At 47.7% G+C, this 20,100-nt stretch overlaps 1 protein-coding gene across 1 annotated transcript in view; it reads left to right on the top strand.

The window, feature by feature from the left end:
* PPP1R13L (protein phosphatase 1 regulatory subunit 13 like) overlaps positions 1-15,509 on the top strand; it is a 30,551-nt gene extending 15,042 nt beyond the window's left edge. Inside the window, exons 3-12 of the mRNA XM_075848471.1 lie at positions 1,155-1,276; positions 1,404-1,902; positions 2,062-2,154; positions 2,232-2,317; positions 3,204-4,067; positions 4,337-4,474; positions 8,238-8,371; positions 8,456-8,622; positions 8,705-8,901; positions 15,328-15,509. Of these exons, the coding sequence (XP_075704586.1) occupies positions 1,155-1,276; positions 1,404-1,902; positions 2,062-2,154; positions 2,232-2,317; positions 3,204-4,067; positions 4,337-4,474; positions 8,238-8,371; positions 8,456-8,622; positions 8,705-8,901; positions 15,328-15,366 (2,339 nt within the window). The 3' untranslated portion in view covers positions 15,367-15,509. The remainder of the gene's footprint in view (positions 1-1,154; positions 1,277-1,403; positions 1,903-2,061; positions 2,155-2,231; positions 2,318-3,203; positions 4,068-4,336; positions 4,475-8,237; positions 8,372-8,455; positions 8,623-8,704; positions 8,902-15,327) is intronic.
* The last annotated feature ends 4,591 nt before the right edge of the window (positions 15,510-20,100 follow it).

Raw genomic sequence — 20,100 nt, 5'->3', positions numbered from 1 at the left:
TGTGTGTGTGTATTATATATATGTGTATGTGTGTGTGTATTATATGTGTGTGTGTATTATGTGTGTGTGTGTATTGTATTATATGTGTGTGTGTGTGTATTATATGTGTGTGTGTGTGTATTATATGTGTGTGTGTATTATATGTGTGTGTGTGTATATGTGTGTGTATTATATGTGTGTGTGTGTATATGTGTGTGTGTGTTTGTATTATATATATATGTGTATGTGTGTGTATATATACGTGTGTGTGTGTGTGTGTGTGTGTATATGTGTGTGTTGTATATACGTGTGTGCGTGTGTTTATATAGGTGTGTATGGGCATCTTCGGACACGGTCGGTTGTGTTTGTGAGGAGCACTGGGTGATTATCTATCTATTCCGGGTGATTGCCGGGTGGAGTAATATTACAGGGAGGGGTTTCTCACGTTGGGTAACAGATACTGGGCCGATCGCTCCCTCCACTCCCATTTATAGGAACATTGTGCTGAGATGCCAGAGGAGGCGTCCAAACATTTCATTCTTGATTGTCTCCTCCGGATTGATAGTGAATGTTGTATCAGGCGCCAGGCTGTACCGGGGGGAGAGGTCTGAGGAGAACCATCAGAGCACGGAGGCAGGAAGTGTTGTCATGTGGACACAGGCAGAGAGATAACGCAGCGTAGGGAGATGATCTACATTACAGGGGCCTCAACAGAAATATTTAGCAAGTTTTCCTTCGTATGCACAACCAGGAGGCAGAGACTGAATAAAGTTCTGGAACCAGTGCAGTGCATTGTGGGTAGTTTCCCGGGGCGGCTGCTGCACGTTGTAGGTTGCGTGTTGGCGCAGGCTGCACCGGTGGTCCTGATTCTGTAGAGCGGAGCATTGTCCCTGCGCTGCACTGGTGCACTGGGTGGTCCTGATTCTGTAGAGCGGAGCGTTGTCCCTGCGCTGCACCGGGTGGTCCTGATTCTGTAGAGCGGAGCGTTGTCCCTGCGCTGCACCGGGTGGTCCTGATTCTGTAGAGCGGAGCGTTGTCCCTGCGCTGCACGGAGCGCGATTACTACAGATGAGGCCGGTCCTGTACAATGTCCCCGGGAGGCGTCTCCGCCGGCGCAGCGGTTTCTGGTCTCCCCTCGCGGTGGTTAATGATGATTTTGTTCTGTTTCTCCGCAGCTTTGGCTGCTCAGGAGTTAAATATGAAGCAGTTGGAGCTGGATTCTGCCACAGCCAAACTGGATCAACTGAGACGGGAACTGGAAAAAGGGAAGTCGCCCGGGATCCCCGGCAAGGTGGAGGTAAGACGGAGCGCTGAGCCATCAGGCCTTGTATGGGGGTCCCCGCTGCTTGTTCTGGGGCTGCAGCCACGTGACGTGGTCAGTCAGATGTCCGCACGAGTATCTGACCCCTGATCTTTCTCCACAGGGTACAGAAGCTTCCATCCTAGAGAGCGCCAACCCCACCCTGTCGCCGTCCCTCACCCGCCGCTCTATGCCACCACAGACGCCAACGTCACTGGTTCTGACGTCACCGCTGCACCCTGGCTGGCCCAGGCTGGAGACCTCCCTGCAGGCCCCGATGTCTCCTCTGACCATGAATGCCACATCCACTGTACCTACCATATCCTTCAGCTCTTCCCCTGGCATTACACACCGCTCCCTGTCCTCTGATGGTGGTGACACCTTCCTGGCTGTCTCATCCCGACCATCTTGGGGCCGCCCGTCCTCCCCTCGTCTCCAGTACTATGAGCGCCCCACAACGAGCCGCCTGTCTTCTGGCTCCTATGATTACGGCTTTGTGCCCAGGTCAGTCTCTCCTGTCCATGATGGAGCTCCTACAGGCGGGTACACAGAGAGGCCTCCACCTCCGAGACCCCCAGCCGCCTACGAGACTCCTGTGGGATTCCAGCAGCCTCGGTTCTCAGGTGAATATCCACACTGTATGCGGATGATATTGCTGTGTCTATAGTCAGGTGGGAGTTGTAGTCGTTTACAGGATGATGAGTACCCCCTGTATTGTAGCCGTTGGGTGCGGAGGTCTCTGGGGTGAGTAACAGATCTTTCTGCTGTTTCCTCCACCACAGACGACCTCGGTTCCCTGCGCCGCCGCCCCCCCCAGCGCAGCTGGAATGAGTCGGACCTGGATACCGTGTACAACAAGAAGAACCTGCAAGAAAGTGAGCAGAGCTGGACGAGCGGCTGGGACTCCACAGGACGTTTTCTGCATCTGACATCTTTTATTTGCTCTCCACAGGGTCTGATCGCGTGTCTCTGGGGGGAGTCCCTGTGGTGAAGGCCTGGAGGGAGAGCAGCCTGGACCCGGCCCCGGTGAAGAGCAAGGTGAGTAAGGAAACACATCAAATCCTGAGCGAGCGTGAGAACCTCGTCCAACGCACTGCGCACAACCCCATGATTGAGGGCGGCTCCTGCCGTACCTGGAGATCAGCAATTATTCAGGGTGGAGCAGCAACTGCACACAACTAGGTGACAGGTAATTCACACACAAAGCAAGTGCAAGCTGATCCCGCGGCCCGAGGGGGTCTAGACCTGTGACCGGAGATGAGCCGCAGGCGGCCGCTGATCTGGTAACCACGAGACAGTTGTGAGTCATTGTGTGCAGCGCCTCTGGCTCCGTGTGACACAGAATGTTCTACTGCCACCTCCGCAGTATGTGGGGGAGGGGATTATCCGTTCCTGCATCTAAACTAGTGCCGGCTCCACTCCAGGATCACACGTTATAAGGCCTTATTCAGACGCGCGCATTTTACATCTGCGCACAAATCCATTAACATAACGGACTCATGCAAATCAATGGGGCTGTTTACACATGTTTGATTCTCCTCGTAGCCGGTGTCCGTGGCGGGAAACTCACCGCATGTCCTATTTTAGTCCATTTTTGCGGACCACGTCGCGCATTCAAGCCTGTGGGTGCGTGAAAAACACGGACAGCACAGGGACGACATCCGTACGTACGACCTGCTGCGTTTCATGCGGAGAAAAAAAAACCAGGAAGTGCAGAAAGGCGGACGTGAAAAACGGATGCTGCACGGAAATGAAATGCGCTCCGTTTATTAGCAGACGCAAAACAAACACGCTCGTCTGAATAAGGCCTAAGTGTCCCAGAACAATGAAGCGGTCCATGTGGGGGCGACTCTCACTGGGTCACATATGGGCGATGCTTACACTGCTCGGAACCATATTAATAACTCCTTTTCTCTCCCCTCAGGGCGATGTCTCCTCCACCCTCCCACGGGGTTACAAGTTCTCCTCATTGGAGCGTGGTCCTCAGGGGCCGGATCCCGGTTGGAAGACGGGCACAGGAACCTTGCCCAGATCTCTTCCTTCTCAGCAGCCCATCTCTCGCATTCCGGTCCCTCCGCCAGGCGGTCGAGGCCAGCCACACAGACCCCTGCCGCTCTCCATGATCTTCCGTCTGCAGAACGCCTTCTGGGAGCACCAGGCTCCACCTCAGATGTATTCGTCCACTCCAATTAATTTTCAAACGGCAGCACCAGTGTCCATTTCTGTGGTACCAGACGTACCAAATCCTGCTGCAACAGCCTTGACCCCACCTGCAAATGAAGAGGTCGCCCGACCACTAAGTCCCACCCGCCTTCAGCCACAACTGCCCCCTTCGTTAGCCGAGGTACAGAGGGTTCTGGAAGATATTCCTCGACCACTGAGGAGACGAGGCTCCCAGGAACACAATGCACAGGCCCCACCTCTCCCCTCAGACCGACGGCAGTATCGGCAAATCATGGGGCGACTCTTTGGCAGGGCGGCTCCTAAACCCTCTTCAGGTGTAGACCAGACAAAAACTGAGGAGAAACTTCAAGGATCTGGAAACAAAACTTCTCTCTCCTTAGAGGAACAAGCGGCCGATGCAGAGATTATCTCTAGGATGAATCCAATCCCTGAGGAGCCAAGAACTGAAGAAAAGCCTGAAAGCTCCATCTATAAACCCGGCGTTGGTCCTGAGGACCCCGTCTGCATCATTCTGGAGGCGTCGGGGTCCAGGGTGGGGGCCTCCTCCGCAGGGCAGCCAGAGGTGGAACTTGTCCCAATCGTGGTCAGCGGAGGTCAAGCCTTGGTAAGTGAATGTTATGACTGTTTAGGTAAAGAAGAAAGGGGGGCATCACAGTGTAAGCAAATACCGAGTCATTAACCCCCGCTGCTTCTCGGTCCCTGTGATTATAGAAGATCATTGCTAGTCGGGACACTGATCGGTCTTATGGCTTTTACCCGCTGGGTATCCTGGGCCCCTGTGCGGGATGTATTGTAGGTCTGGTCCTGCTTATAGATGTCATATGTTGGTTGCCAGGATTGATAATAAAGGACGTGACTTCTGCTTTGTTTTAGGATCTTCGTTCAGCTTTGAGAGGTCGTAATTCTCCCTGCAAGGCTCGGCCCCGACATGCCCGACTAGACCCCCTCGTTCTGCTGCTCGATGGGGCCCTCACTGGAGAACTAGATGTAGTCACTCAGGCCCTGAGGGAGGTAAGTTGTGGAGGAAAGAACTAGAAGTGAATAACAGGAACACAAGGGGCAGGGTTCTCTCTGATAGATGACCTCCGAGTCCTGAGCACAGTCTGGGGGTAGGATGGACAGTTGGGTGATTCTAGTTCCTCCATTTAGGACATGCTCCGCTGCTGACCGGAGGGCCTCTGCTCCTGTACCTGACTATGTGCCCACCCAGTAGATTTCTAATAATTATTCATCATTCTCTTCCAAATGAATCCTGTCTTTGTCGAATACGTCGAAGACTTCACCATATTCTACAGGAGCAGATCCATCCATATACATTGGAGACCTCCCCGTGATCTACAGGAGCAGATCCGTAGATATACATTGGAGACCTCACTATGATTTACAGGAGCAGATCCTTCCATATCCATTGGAGACCTCACCATATTCTACAGGAGCAGATCTTTCCATATACATCGAAGACCTCACCATATTCTACAGGAGCAGATCCTTCCATATACATTGGAGACCTCACCATATTCTACAGGAGCAGATCTTTCCATATACATTGGAGACCTCCCCGTGATCTACAGGAGCAGATCCTTCCATATACATTGGAGACCTCACCATGATCTACAGGAGCAGATCCGTAGATATACATCGGAGACCTCACCATGATCTACAGGAGCAGATCCGTCCATATACATCGAAGACTTCACCATATTCTACAGGAGCAGATCCTTCCATATACATTGGAGACCTCACCATAGTCTACAGGAGCAGATCCGTCCATATACATTGGAGACCTCACCATAGTCTACAGGAGCCGATCCGTCCATATACATTGGAGACCTCACCATGATCTACAGGAGCAGATCCTTCCATATACATTGGAGACCTCCCCGTGATCTACAGGAGCAGATCCGTAGATATGCATTGGAGACCTCACCATGATCTACAGGAGCAGATCCTTCCATATACATTGGAGACCTCACCATATTCTACAGGGGCAGATCCGTCCATTCACATTGGATACCTCACCATATTCTACAGGAGCAGATCCTTCCATATACATTGGAGACCTCACCATATTCTACAGGAGCAGATCCGTCCATATACATTGGAGACCTCCCCGTGATCTACAGGAGCAGATCCGTCCATTCACATTGGATACCTCACCATATTCTACAGGAGCAGATCCTTCCATATACATTGGAGACCTCACTATGATTTACAGGAGCAGATCTGTCCATATACATTGGAGACCTCCCCGTGATCTACAGGAGCAGATCCTTCCATATACATTGAAGACCTCCCCGTGATCTACAGGAGCAGATCCGTCCATATACATTGGAGACCTCACCATGATCTACAGGAGCAGATCCTTCCATATACATTGGAGACCTCACCATATTCTACAGGAGCAGATCCTTCCATATACATTGGAGAACTCCCCATATTCTACAGGAGCAGATCCGTCCATATACATTGGAGACCTCACCATATTCTACAGGAGCAGATCCATCTATATACATTGGAGACCTTACCATAGTCTACAGGAGCAGATCCTTCCATATACATTGGAGACCTCACCATGATCTACAGGAGCAGATCCTTCCATATACATTGTAGACCTCACCGTGATCTACAGGAGCAGATCCTTCCATATACATTGGAGACCTCACCATATTCTACAGGAGCAGATCCATCTATATACATTGGAGACCTCACCGTATTCTACAGGAGCAGATCCTTCCATATACATTGGAGACCTCACCATATTCTACAGGAGCAGATCCTTCCATATTCTACAGGAGCAGATCCTTCCATATACATTGGAGACCTCACCATATTCTACAGGAGCAGATCCGTAGATATACATTGGAGACCTCACCATGATCTACAGGAGCAGATCCGTCCATATACATCGAAGACCTCACCATGATCTACAGGAGCAGATCCTTCCATATACATTGGAGACCTCACCATATTCTACAGGAGCAGATCCTTCCATATACATTGGAGACCTCACCATGATCTACAGGAGCAGATCCGTAGATATACATCGGAGACCTCACCATGATCTACAGGAGCAGATCCGTCCATATACATCGAAGACTTCACCATATTCTACAGGAGCAGATCCTTCCATATACATTGGAGACCTCACCATAGTCTACAGGAGCAGATCCGTCCATATACATTGGAGACCTCACCATAGTCTACAGGAGCCGATCCGTCCATATACATTGGAGACCTCCCCGTGATCTACAGGAGCAGATCCTTCCATATACATTGGAGACCTCACCATATTCTACAGGGGCAGATCCGTCCATTCACATTGGATACCTCACCATATTCTACAGGAGCAGATCCTTCCATATACATTGGAGACCTCACCATATTCTACAGGAGCAGATCCGTCCATATACATTGGAGACCTCCCCGTGATCTACAGGAGCAGATCCGTCCATTCACATTGGATACCTCACCATATTCTACAGGAGCAGATCCTTCCATATACATTGGAGACCTCACTATGATTTACAGGAGCAGATCTGTCCATATACATTGGAGACCTCACCGTGATCTACAGGAGCAGATCCGTCCATATACATCGAAGACCTCACCATGATCTACAGGAGCAGATCCTTCCATATACATTGGAGACCTCACCATATTCTACAGGAGCAGATCCTTCCATATTCTACAGGAGCAGATCCATCTATATACATTGGAGACCTTACCATAGTCTACAGGAGCAGATCCTTCCATATACATTGGAGACCTCACCATGATCTACAGGAGCAGATCCTTCCATATACATTGTAGACCTCACCATATTCTACAGGAGCAGATCCATCTATATACATTGGAGACCTCACCGTATTCTACAGGAGCAGATCCTTCCATATACATTAGAGACCTCACCATATTCTACAGGAGCAGATCCTTCCATATACATTGGAGACCTCACCATATTCTACAGGAGCAGATCCGTAGATATACATTGGAGACTTCACCATATTCTACAGGAGCAGATCCATCTATATACATTGGAGACCTCACCATATTCTACAGGAGCAGATCCTTCCATATACATTGGAGACCTCACCATATTCTACAGGAGCAGATCCGTAGATATACATTGGAGACCTCACCATATTCTACAGGAGCAGATCCATCCATATACATTGGAGACCTCACCATATTCTACAGGAGCAGATCCGTAGATATACATTGGAGACTTCACCATATTCTACAGGAGCAGATCCTTCCATATACATTGGAGACCTCACCGTATTCTACAGGAGCAGATCTGTCCATATACATTGGAGACCTCACCATATTCTACAGGAGCAGATCCGTAGATATACATCGAAGACCTCACCATGATCTACAGGAGCAGATCCGTCCATATACATCGAAGACCTCACCATGATCTACAGGAGCAGATCCTTCCATATACATTAGAGACCTCACCATATTCTACAGGAGCAGATCCTTCCATATACATCGAAGACCTCACCATGATCTACAGGAGCAGATCCTTCCATATACATTAGAGACCTCACCATATTCTACAGGAGCAGATCCGTCCATATACATTGGAGACCTCCCCGTGATCTACAGGCTGCCGGCAGGAGATCTCTTCATACTTGTACGGGTCTTCACCTCTGATAGATTGCAATATCCAATTTCACTGTATGTTTGGGTTGTGTGGACCTTGTGATTGGAATGAATTTCTTGTAGGTTCTGTCCCTTTACTCCTCTCCCATTTCCTCTTGTCACTTAGGTGAAAGACCCGAGTCAGCCGAATGAGGAGGGTATCACAGCCCTTCACAATGCCATCTGTGGGGCCAATTTCCATATAGTCAACCTGCTCATTAACCACGGTGCCAATGTTAATGCAGCAGACAGCCACGGATGGTAAGCGGGGGGGGGGGGGACCTGAGGTTGACGGTTAATTGGAGGGAACATGTGAAGTGATGCAGATTAACATCTTTCCTTCAGGACTCCCCTTCACTGTGCCGCCTCCTGTAACGACCTCCAGATCTGCTATATTCTGGTGCGACACGGTGCCGCCATCTTTGCTACAACCTACAGTGACGGCAGTTTAGCAGTGGACAAATGTGATCCCTACAGGGAAGGCTACAAGGAATGTCTGACCTACCTGACAGGTAAGACTCCTGCCTCAGTTCCCCCCTGCACCCATCTCCATGGAGTCTCTTCTCACCTGGATCCTTCTCTTGCTTCTCTCAGAGGTGGAGCAGTTTATGGGGGAGACGCAGAGTGGAGTCGTCTACGCCTTGTGGGATTACACCGCAGAGTTCGCTGATGAACTGTCCGTACGTGAAGGCGACTCCGTCACTGTTCTCAGAAAAGACGGGGAAGGTGGCAACTGGTGGTGGGCAGCACTATGCGGACGAGAGGGCTATGTGCCCCGCAACTACTTTGGGGTAAGGACATTAATGGGGTAGTGATCCAATGTAACCAGCGCGGTGTGTCCGCTGCCGCCCGTCTTCAGTGTCACACCACTAGAGATCACCCAGAGTTACAGAGAAGTTCTACAACGTTCTCATGTGCTTTGTGTTTCAGCTCCTCACCTTTTATTTTTTGTTAACTTACATTTCATGTTAATATTAAAGCTTGCTGTCAGTGAATGGAAATATACTTGTTTACATGCAGAGGCTGAAAACCCATCCTGACTTAATACTTCTCACAACTGATGGGATTGTTACCCTGTAACAGTGCAGGACAGGAGAGAGATTTACATACCTTCCAACCGTCCCAGATTCCGTGCGGTGTCCCGGGCGACCGGTGGTATGTCCCAGTGTCAAATGCATCTTCATCCTCCGGACGCAGATAGTTTAATCCAATGCAGAAGCAGGGAACCATCTGCTCCCTGCTTCAGCATTCCCTGTGTGAATAGGCCGTGACCTGCTCGGCATAGACAGGCGTTTTGCAGTTATGTCATCGCACCTGTCTGCACTGAGTCACTCGTACTACAGAGCAGAGGGATCTCCTACACTTGTCGAAGACTCCCCTGTCCATATACGGACAGTGACGTCAGGGGCTCCTCCTGGAGCAGAATCCCCGGCCACAGCGTTGGCAACGCTCCGTCTGGGGATTCCGCTTCTAAAGGGAGCCCCAATGGCGCTAACTACAGGGGGCTGGCACTGGCACTTTATATGTGGACACTATCTACAGGGGCACTGTGGGGTTTTCAGGGGGTTGGGACAAAAAAACCTGACAAATGAAATCCATCCTTTTTTTTTATTTTATTTTTAACGCCCTTGAAAAACGGACAGACGGTTGAGAAATGGATAAAAATTTGAAGACACTGATGCAAAACGGCCGTGAGATGCTGTAAATGTAGCCCATGTATTTATTTTATTAGGCAGCTATGGGGCATTATACTCTATGGGGACAGTTGTAGGGGCATTATATTGTGTGGTGGCATCTATGGGGCATTATACTGTGTGGAGGCAGCTATGGGGACATTATACTGTGTGGGGACAGCTATGGGGGATTATACTGTGTGGAGGCAGCTATGGGGACATTATACTGTGTGGAGGCAGCTATGGGGGCATTATACTGTGTGGAGGCAGCTATGGGGGCATTATACTGTGTGGAGGCAGCTATGGGGGCATTATACTGTGTGGAGGCAGCTATGGGGGCATTATACTGTGTGGAGGCAGCTATGGGGACATTATACTGTGTGGGGGCAGCTATGGGGGCATTATACTGTGTGGAGGCAGCTATGGGGGCATTATACTGTGTGGAGGCAGCTATGGGGGCATTATACTGTGTGGGGGCAGCTATGGGGACATTATACTGTGTGGGAGGCAGCTATGGGGGCATTATACTGTGTGGAGGCAGCTATGGGGACATTATACTGTGTGGAGGCAGCTATGGGGGCATTATACTGTGTGGAGGCAGCTATGGGGGCATTATACTGTGTGGGGGCAGCTATGGGGACATTATACTGTGTGGGAGGCAGCTATGGGGACATTATACTGTGTGGAGGCAGCTATGGGGACATTATACTGTGTGGGGGCAGCTATGGGGACATTATACTGTGTGAGGCCAGGTATGGGGACATTATACTGTGTGGAGGCAGCTATGGGGGCATTATACTGTGTGGAGGCAGCTATGGGGGCATTATACTGTGTGGTGGCAGCTATGGGGACATTATACTGTGTGGAGGCAGCTATGGGGACATTATACTGTGTGGAGGCAGCTATGGGGGCATTATACTGTGTGGAGGCAGCTATGGGGGCATTATACTGTGTGGAGGCAGCTATGGGGTTATTATACTGTGTGGAGGCAGCTATGGGGACATTATACTGTGTGGGGGCAGCTATGAGGACATTATACTGTGTGGGGGCAGCTATGAGGACATTATACTGTGTGGGGGCAGCTATGGGGACATTATACTGTGTGGGGGCAGTTATGGGGACATTATACTGTGTGGGGGCAGTTATGGGGACATTATACTGTGTGGGGGCAGCTATGGGGACATTATACTGTGTGGGGGCAGCTATGGGGACATTATACTGTGTGGAGGCAGCTATGGGGACATTATACTGTGTGGAGGCAGCTATGGGGACATTATACTGTGTGGAGGCAGCTATGGGGACATTATACTGTGTGGGGGCAGCTATGGGGACATTATACTGTGTGGGGGCAGTTATGGGGACATTATACTGTGTGGGGGCAGCTATGGGGGCATTATACTGTGTGGGGGCAGCTATGGGGACATTATACTGTGTGGGGGCAGCTATGGGGGCATTATACTGTGTGGAGGCAGCTATGGGGACATTATACTGTGTGGGGGCAGCAATGGGTACATTATACTGTGTGGAGGCAGCTATGGGGACATTATACTGTGTAGGGGCAGCTATGGGGACATTATACTGTGTGGGGGCAGCTATGGGGGCATTATACTGTGTGGAGGCAGCTATGGGGACATTATACTGTGTGGAGGCAGCTATGGGGACATTATACTGTGTGGGGGCAGCTATGGGGACATTATACTGTGTGGAGGCAGCTATGGGGACATTATACTGTGTGGAGGCAGCTATGGGGGCATTATACTGTGTGGAGGCAGCTATGGGGACATTATACTGTGTGGTGGCAGCTATGGGGGCATTATACTGTGTGGAGGCAGCTATGGGGACATTATACTGTGTGGTGGCAGCTATGGGGACATTATACTGTGTGGGGACAGCTATGGGGCATTATACTGTGTGGGGGCAGCTATGGGGACATTATACTGTGTGGAGGCAGCTATGGGGACATTATACTGTGTGGGAGGCAGCTATGGGGGCATTATACTGTGTGGAGGCAGCTATGGGGACATTATACTGTGTGGAGGCAGCTATGGGGGCATTATACTGTGTGGAGGCAGCTATGGGGGCATTATACTGTGTGGGGGCAGCTATGGGGACATTATACTGTGTGGGAGGCAGCTATGGGGACATTATACTGTGTGGAGGCAGCTATGGGGACATTATACTGTGTGGGGGCAGCTATGGGGACATTATACTGTGTGAGGCCAGGTATGGGGACATTATACTGTGTGGAGGCAGCTATGGGGGCATTATACTGTGTGGAGGCAGCTATGGGGGCATTATACTGTGTGGTGGCAGCTATGGGGACATTATACTGTGTGGAGGCAGCTATGGGGACATTATACTGTGTGGAGGCAGCTATGGGGGCATTATACTGTGTGGAGGCAGCTATGGGGGCATTATACTGTGTGGAGGCAGCTATGGGGTTATTATACTGTGTGGAGGCAGCTATGGGGACATTATACTGTGTGGGGGCAGCTATGAGGACATTATACTGTGTGGGGGCAGCTATGAGGACATTATACTGTGTGGGGGCAGCTATGGGGACATTATACTGTGTGGGGGCAGTTATGGGGACATTATACTGTGTGGGGGCAGTTATGGGGACATTATACTGTGTGGGGGCAGCTATGGGGACATTATACTGTGTGGGGGCAGCTATGGGGACATTATACTGTGTGGAGGCAGCTATGGGGACATTATACTGTGTGGAGGCAGCTATGGGGACATTATACTGTGTGGAGGCAGCTATGGGGACATTATACTGTGTGGGGGCAGCTATGGGGACATTATACTGTGTGGGGGCAGTTATGGGGACATTATACTGTGTGGGGGCAGCTATGGGGGCATTATACTGTGTGGGGGCAGCTATGGGGACATTATACTGTGTGGGGGCAGCTATGGGGGCATTATACTGTGTGGAGGCAGCTATGGGGACATTATACTGTGTGGGGGCAGCAATGGGTACATTATACTGTGTGGAGGCAGCTATGGGGACATTATACTGTGTAGGGGCAGCTATGGGGACATTATACTGTGTGGGGGCAGCTATGGGGGCATTATACTGTGTGGAGGCAGCTATGGGGACATTATACTGTGTGGAGGCAGCTATGGGGACATTATACTGTGTGGGGGCAGCTATGGGGACATTATACTGTGTGGAGGCAGCTATGGGGACATTATACTGTGTGGAGGCAGCTATGGGGGCATTATACTGTGTGGAGGCAGCTATGGGGACATTATACTGTGTGGTGGCAGCTATGGGGGCATTATACTGTGTGGAGGCAGCTATGGGGACATTATACTGTGTGGTGGCAGCTATGGGGACATTATACTGTGTGGGGACAGCTATGGGGCATTATACTGTGTGGGGGCAGCTATGGGGACATTATACTGTGTGGAGGCAGCTATGGGGACATTATACTGTGTGGAGGCAGCTATGGGGACATTATACTGTGTGGAGGCAGTTATGGGGGTATTATACTGTGTGGAGGCAGCTATGGGGACATTATACTGTGTGGAGGCAGCTATGGGGACATTATACTGTGTGGAGGCAGCTATGGGGACATTATACTGTGTGGAGGCAGCTATGGGGGCATTATACTGTGTGGAGGCAGCTATGGGTGCATTATACTGTGTGGAGGCAGCTATGGGGACATTATACTGTGTGGGGGCAGCTATGGGGCATTATACTGTGTGGAGGCAGCTATGGGGACATTATACTGTGTGGAGGCAGCTATGGGTGCATTATACTGTGTGGAGGCAGCTATGGGGACATTATACTGTGTGGAGGCAGCTATGGGAGCATTATACTGTGTGGAGGCAGTTATGGGGGCATTATACTGTGTGGAGGCAGCTATGGGTGCATTATACTGTGTGGAGGCAGCTATGGGGACATTATACTGTGTGGAGGCAGCTATGGGGACATTATACTGTGTGGAGGCAGCTATGGGGGCATTATACTGTGTGGAGGCAGCTATGAGGACATTATACTGTGTGGAGGCAGCTATGGGGACATTATACTGTGTGGAGGCAGCTATGGGGACATTATACTGTGTGGAGGCAGCTATGGGGGCATTATACTGTGTGGAGGCAGCTATGGGAGCATTATACTGTGTGGAGGCAGCTATGGGGACATTATACTGTGTGGAGGCAGCTATGGGGACATTATACTGTGTGGGGGCAGCTATGGGGGCATTATACTATGTGGAGGCAGCTATGGGGACAATATACTGTGTGGAGGCAGTTATGGGGGCATTATACTGTGTGGAGGCAGCTATGGGGACATTATACTGTGTGGTGGCAGCTATGGGAGCATTATACTGTGTGGAGGCAGCTATGTGGGATTATACTGTGTGGCGGCAGCTATGGGGACATTATACTGTGTGGGGGCAGCTATGGGGACATTATACTGTGTGGAGGCAGCTATGGGGGCATTATACTGTGTGGAGGCAGCTATGAGGACATTATACTGTGTGGAGGCAGCTATGGGTGCATTATACTGTGTGGAGGCAGCTATGTGGGATTATACTGTGTGGCGGCAGCTATGGGGACATTATACTGTGTGGGGGCAGCTATGGGGACATTATACTGTGTGGAGGCAGCTATGGGGGCATTATACTGTGGGGGCAGCTATGGGGACATTATACTGTGTGGAGGCAGCTATGGGGGCATTATACAGTGTGGGGGCAGCTATAGGGGAATTATACAGTGTGGGGACAGCTATGGGGGCATTATACTGTGTGGGGGCAGCTATGGGGGCAATATACTGTGCGGGGGTTCTAAGAGGGCATTATATGGTGTTGGCTGAACCTGGTGGGTATGGGTGGAGTTAGAGGCGTGGCTTCAAAAGTTGCCGTTACGCACGCCACATCGGTTTTCCCAATTTCAAGTATCTTTACGATACGTGAATGTTGGGAGGTATGGATTTGTGCTGCTCTGTGTTTATCTTGAGGAGTGCCTACTTTGACACATTGCAACAAAGCCTCAGCTCTTGATCTTGAAAATGGTGATGGATTGAAACACTAAGGCCTAATTCACACGAGCGTGTTTGGTCCGTATATCGGCCCCAAGTCCCGGACCGAACACAGTGCCGGGAGCCGGGCCCCTAGAATCATAGTTATGTACGACGCTAGGAGTCCCTGCCTCGCTGTAATCATGTTTTCAGTACGGGACAGCAGTTCCACGGAGAGGCAGGGACTCCTAGCGTCGTACATAACTATGATTCTAGCGGCCCGGCTCCCTGCACTATGTTCGGTCCGGGACTTGCGGCCGACATACGGACCAAACATGCTCGTGTGAATTAGGCCTAAGTTTATAAGAAAGTTGTAGCACTTTTTATTATACAAATGAAGGTTCATTCACACGGGTCTGGCCCTTTAATACCAAGATGAGACGGAAGAGCCTGTGGCAGATGCTTCCTGTGAGGATCAGACATTGTGTGTTCCTCTGGGGGGCGCTCTCCGCTCTTATTGTCAGTGTTGTCCGGACAGTTCACTTTTCTTTGGGTAAATTGTTTTTCTATTGCAGGTGTACCCGAGGCTCCGGCCCCAGCGCAGTCCACTGTGATGGAGGCAGCAGAAGACTTGTGTGTTATGTGTGTGTGTGTGTTATATGTGTGTGTGTGTGTCTCGTTCTCCCTGTTCTTTCTTTAAAGTTTGTATAAAACATAATTTTTTATTTTTTTTTCTAATAAAATGGCGAACAGTGAAGCGTCCTGGTCGTGCTCCGGTATTGTCGCTCGTCTCCTTTCTGGTTTTATTGCTTTCATGAGTTAAAGAGGCTGTCACCACATTATAAGTGTCCTGTCTCCTACATAATGTGACAGCGCTATAATGTAGATAACAGTGGTCCTAGTAATAAAGAGGCTGTCACCACATTATAAGTGCCCTGTCTCCTACATAATGTGATCAGTGCTGTAATGTAGATAACAGTGGTCCTAGTAATAAAGAGGCTGTCACCACATTATAAGTGTCCTGTGTCCTACATAATGTGACAGCGCTGTAATGTAGAGAACAGTGGTCCTAGTAATAAAGAGGCTGTCACCAGATTATAAGTGTCCTGTCTCCCACATAATGTGACAGCGCTGTAATGTAGAGAACAGTGGTCCTAGTAATAAAGAGGCTGTCACCATATTATAAGTGTATTAGCTCCTACGTAATGTAATCAGCGCTGTAATGTAGATAACAGTGGTCCTAGTAATAAAGAGGCTCTGTCACCACATTATAAGTGTCCTGTCTCCTACATAATGTGATCGGCGCTGTAATGTAGATAACAGTGGTCCTAGTAATAAAGAGGCTGTCACCACATTATAAGTGTCCTGTGTCCTACATAATGTGACAGCGCTGTAATGTAGAGAACAGTGGTCCTAGTAATAAAGAGGCTGTCACCAGATTATAAGTGTCCTGTCTCCCACATAATGTGACAGCGCTGTAATGTAGATAACAGTGGTCCTAGTAATAAAGAGGCTGTTACCAGATTATAAGTGCCCTGTCTCCTACATAATGTGATCAGTGCTGTAATGTAGAGAACAGTGGTCCTAGTAATAAAGAGGCTGTCACCAGATTATAAGTGTCCTGTCTCCTACATAATGTGACAGCGCTGTATTGTAGATCAGTGTTTTTTATTTAAAAAAACTATAATTTTTTTTAGCAATTTATCAACAATTTTACATTTATGCAAATTAGTTTTTTAATAGATAACTGGGCGTTGTACAGAGGAGTGTATGACGCTGACCAATCGGTGACCAGTCAGCGTCATACACTTCTCATTGTTCCAGCCCAGCTTCCTTCACTGCACAATCACACTGTAACAATGGGCTGGAACAATGAGTATAACGCTGATTGGTGACAGTCTCTTTATTACTAGGACCACTGTTATCTACATTACAGCGCTCATCACATTATGTGGGAGACAGGACACTTATAATCTGGTGACAGCCTCTTTATTACTAGGACCACTGTTATCTACATTACAGAACTGATCACATTATGTAGGAGACAGGACACATAATCTGGTGGCAGCCTCTTTATTACTAGGACCACTGTTATCTACATTACAGCGCTCATCACATTATGTGGGAGACAGGACACTTATAATCTGGTGACAGCCTCTTTAAATAAATGACAATTCACTGCAGCATCTGATCTACATCTAGTAACAGATCCACTACAGCATGGGGCAGCAACAGATAAAATGTCATCACCCTTGTAAATGTGGGGTGACAATCTATAAAACTGGATCCCACGCAGCAGCCACTGACCCATGTGAACTCTGGGGCAACGTTGTGCCCGGCGCCACACCTGACAGTAAATAATACAGGTCCTTCTCATGAATTAGAAGATCGAAAAGTTCATTTATTTCAGTCATTCATAAAGTGTCATATATTCTATAGATTCATCACACACAGAGGGATCTCGTATATTCTATAGATTCATCACACAGAGGGAACTCGTATATTCTATAGGTTCATCACACACACAGAGGGATCTCGTATATTCTATAGATTCATCACACAGAGGGATCTCGTATATTCTATAGGTTCATCACCCACAGAGGGATCTCGTATATTCTATAGATTCATCACCCACAGAGGGATCTCGTATATTCTATAGATTCATCACACACAGAGGGATCTCGTATATTCTATAGATTCATCACACAGAGGGATCTCGTATATTCTATAGGTTCATCACACACACAGAGGGATCTCGTATATTCTATAGATTCATCACACAGAGGGATCTCGTATATTCTATAGGTTCATCACCCACAGAGGGATCTCGTATATTCTATAGATTCATCACCCACAGAGGGATCTCGTATATTCTATAGATTCATCACACACAGAGGGATCTCGTATATTCTATAGATTCATCACACAGGGTTCTCGTATATTCTATAGATTCATCACACAGGGATCTCGTATATTCTATAGGTTCATCACACAGAGGGATCTCATATATTCTATAGATTCATCACACACAGGGATCTCGTATATTCTATAGATTTATCACACACAGGGATCTCGTATATGCTATAGATTCATCACACAGGGATCTCGTATATTCTATAGATTCATCACACACAGAGGGATCGCGTATATTCTATAGATTCATCACACAGAGAGGGATCTCATATATTCTATACATTCATCACACACAGGGATCTCATATTCTATCGATTCATCACACACAGGGATCTCATATATTCTATAGACTCATCACACACAGGGATCTCATATATTCTATAGGTTCATCACACACAGGGAACTCATATATTCTATAGGTTCATCACACACAGGGATCTCATATATTCTATAGACTCCTCACACACAGAGGGATCTCATTCTATAGATTCATCACACACAGAGGGATCTCATATATTCTATAGATTCCTCACACACAGAGGGATCTCATATATTCTATAGATTCATTACACAGAGGGATCTCGTATATTCTATAGATTCATCAGACACAGGAATCTCGTATATTCTATAGATTCATCACACACAGAGGGATCTCGTATATTCTATAGATTCATCACACAGAGGGATCGCATATATTCTATAGATTCATCACACACAGAGGGATCTCATATATTCTATAGATTCATCACACACAGAGGGATCTCGTATATTCTATAGGTTCATCACACACAGAGGGATCTCATATATTCTATAGATTCATCACACAGAGGGATCTCATATATTCTATAGGTTCATCACACAGAGGGATCTCATATATTCTATAGATTCATCACACACAGAGGGATCTCATATTCTATAGATTCATCACACAGGGATCTCATTCTATAGATTCATCACACACGGGGATCTCGTATATTCTATAGATTCATCACACACAGAGGGATCTCATATATTCTATAGATTCATCACACACAGAGGGATCTCATATATTCTATAGATTCATCACACACAGGGATCTCATATATTCTATAGACTCATCACACACAGAGGGATCTCGTATATTTTATAGATTCATCACACAGAGAGATCTCATATATTCTATAGATTCATCACACAGAGGGATCTCATATTCTATAGATTCATCACACACAAAGGGATCTCGTATATTCTATAGATTCATCACACACAGGGATCTCATTCTATAGATTCATTACACACAGAGGGATCTCAAATATTCTATAGACTAATCACACACAGAGGGATCTCATTCTATAGATTCATCACACACAGGGATCTCGTATATTCTATAGATGCATCACACACAGAGGGATCTCGTATATTCTATAGATTCATCACACACAGGGATCTCGTATATTCTATAGATTCATCACACGGATCTCGTATATCCTATAGATTCATCACACACAGAGGGATCTCATATATTCTATAGATTCATCACACACAGAGGGATCTCATATTATATAGATTCATCACACAGAGGGATCTCATATATTCTATAGATTCATCACACACACAGAGGGATCTCATATATTCTATAGACTCATCACACACAGAGGGATCTCGTATATTCTATAGATTCATCACACACAGAGGGATCTCATATATTCTATAGACTCATCACACACAGAGGGATCTCGTATATTCTATAGATTCATCACACACAGAGGGATCTCATATATTCTATAGACTCATCACACACAGGGATCTCGTATATTCTATAGATTCATCACACACAGAGGGATCTCATATTATATAGATTCATCACACAGAGGGATCTCATATATTCTATAGATTCATCACACACACAGAGGGATCTCATATATTCTATAGACTCATCACACACAGAGGGATCTCGTATATTCTATAGATTCATCACACACAGAGGGATCTCATATATTCTATAGACTCATCACACACAGAGGGATCTCGTATATTCTATAGATTCATCACACACAGAGGGATCTCATATATTCTATAGACTCATCACACACAGAGGGATCTCGTATATTCTATAGATTCATCACACACAGAGGGATCTCATATATTCTATAGACTCATCACACACAGAGGGATCTCGTATATTCTATAGATTCATCACACACAGAGGGATCTCATATATTCTATAGACTCATCACACACAGAGGGATCTCGTATATTCTATAGATTCATCACACACAGAGGGATCTCATATATTCTATAGACTCATCACACACAGAGGGATCTCGTATATTCTATAGATTCATCACACACAGAGGGATCTCATATTATATAGATTCATCACACAGAGGGATCTCATATATTCTATAGATTCATCACACACACACAGAGGGATCTCATATATTCTATAGACTCAT

This window comes from Rhinoderma darwinii, unplaced genomic scaffold (genome assembly GCF_050947455.1).
Source record: "Rhinoderma darwinii isolate aRhiDar2 unplaced genomic scaffold, aRhiDar2.hap1 Scaffold_41, whole genome shotgun sequence".
NCBI lineage: Eukaryota > Metazoa > Chordata > Amphibia > Anura > Rhinodermatidae > Rhinoderma > Rhinoderma darwinii.
This window is presented reverse-complemented; position numbering and strand designations above follow the sequence as displayed.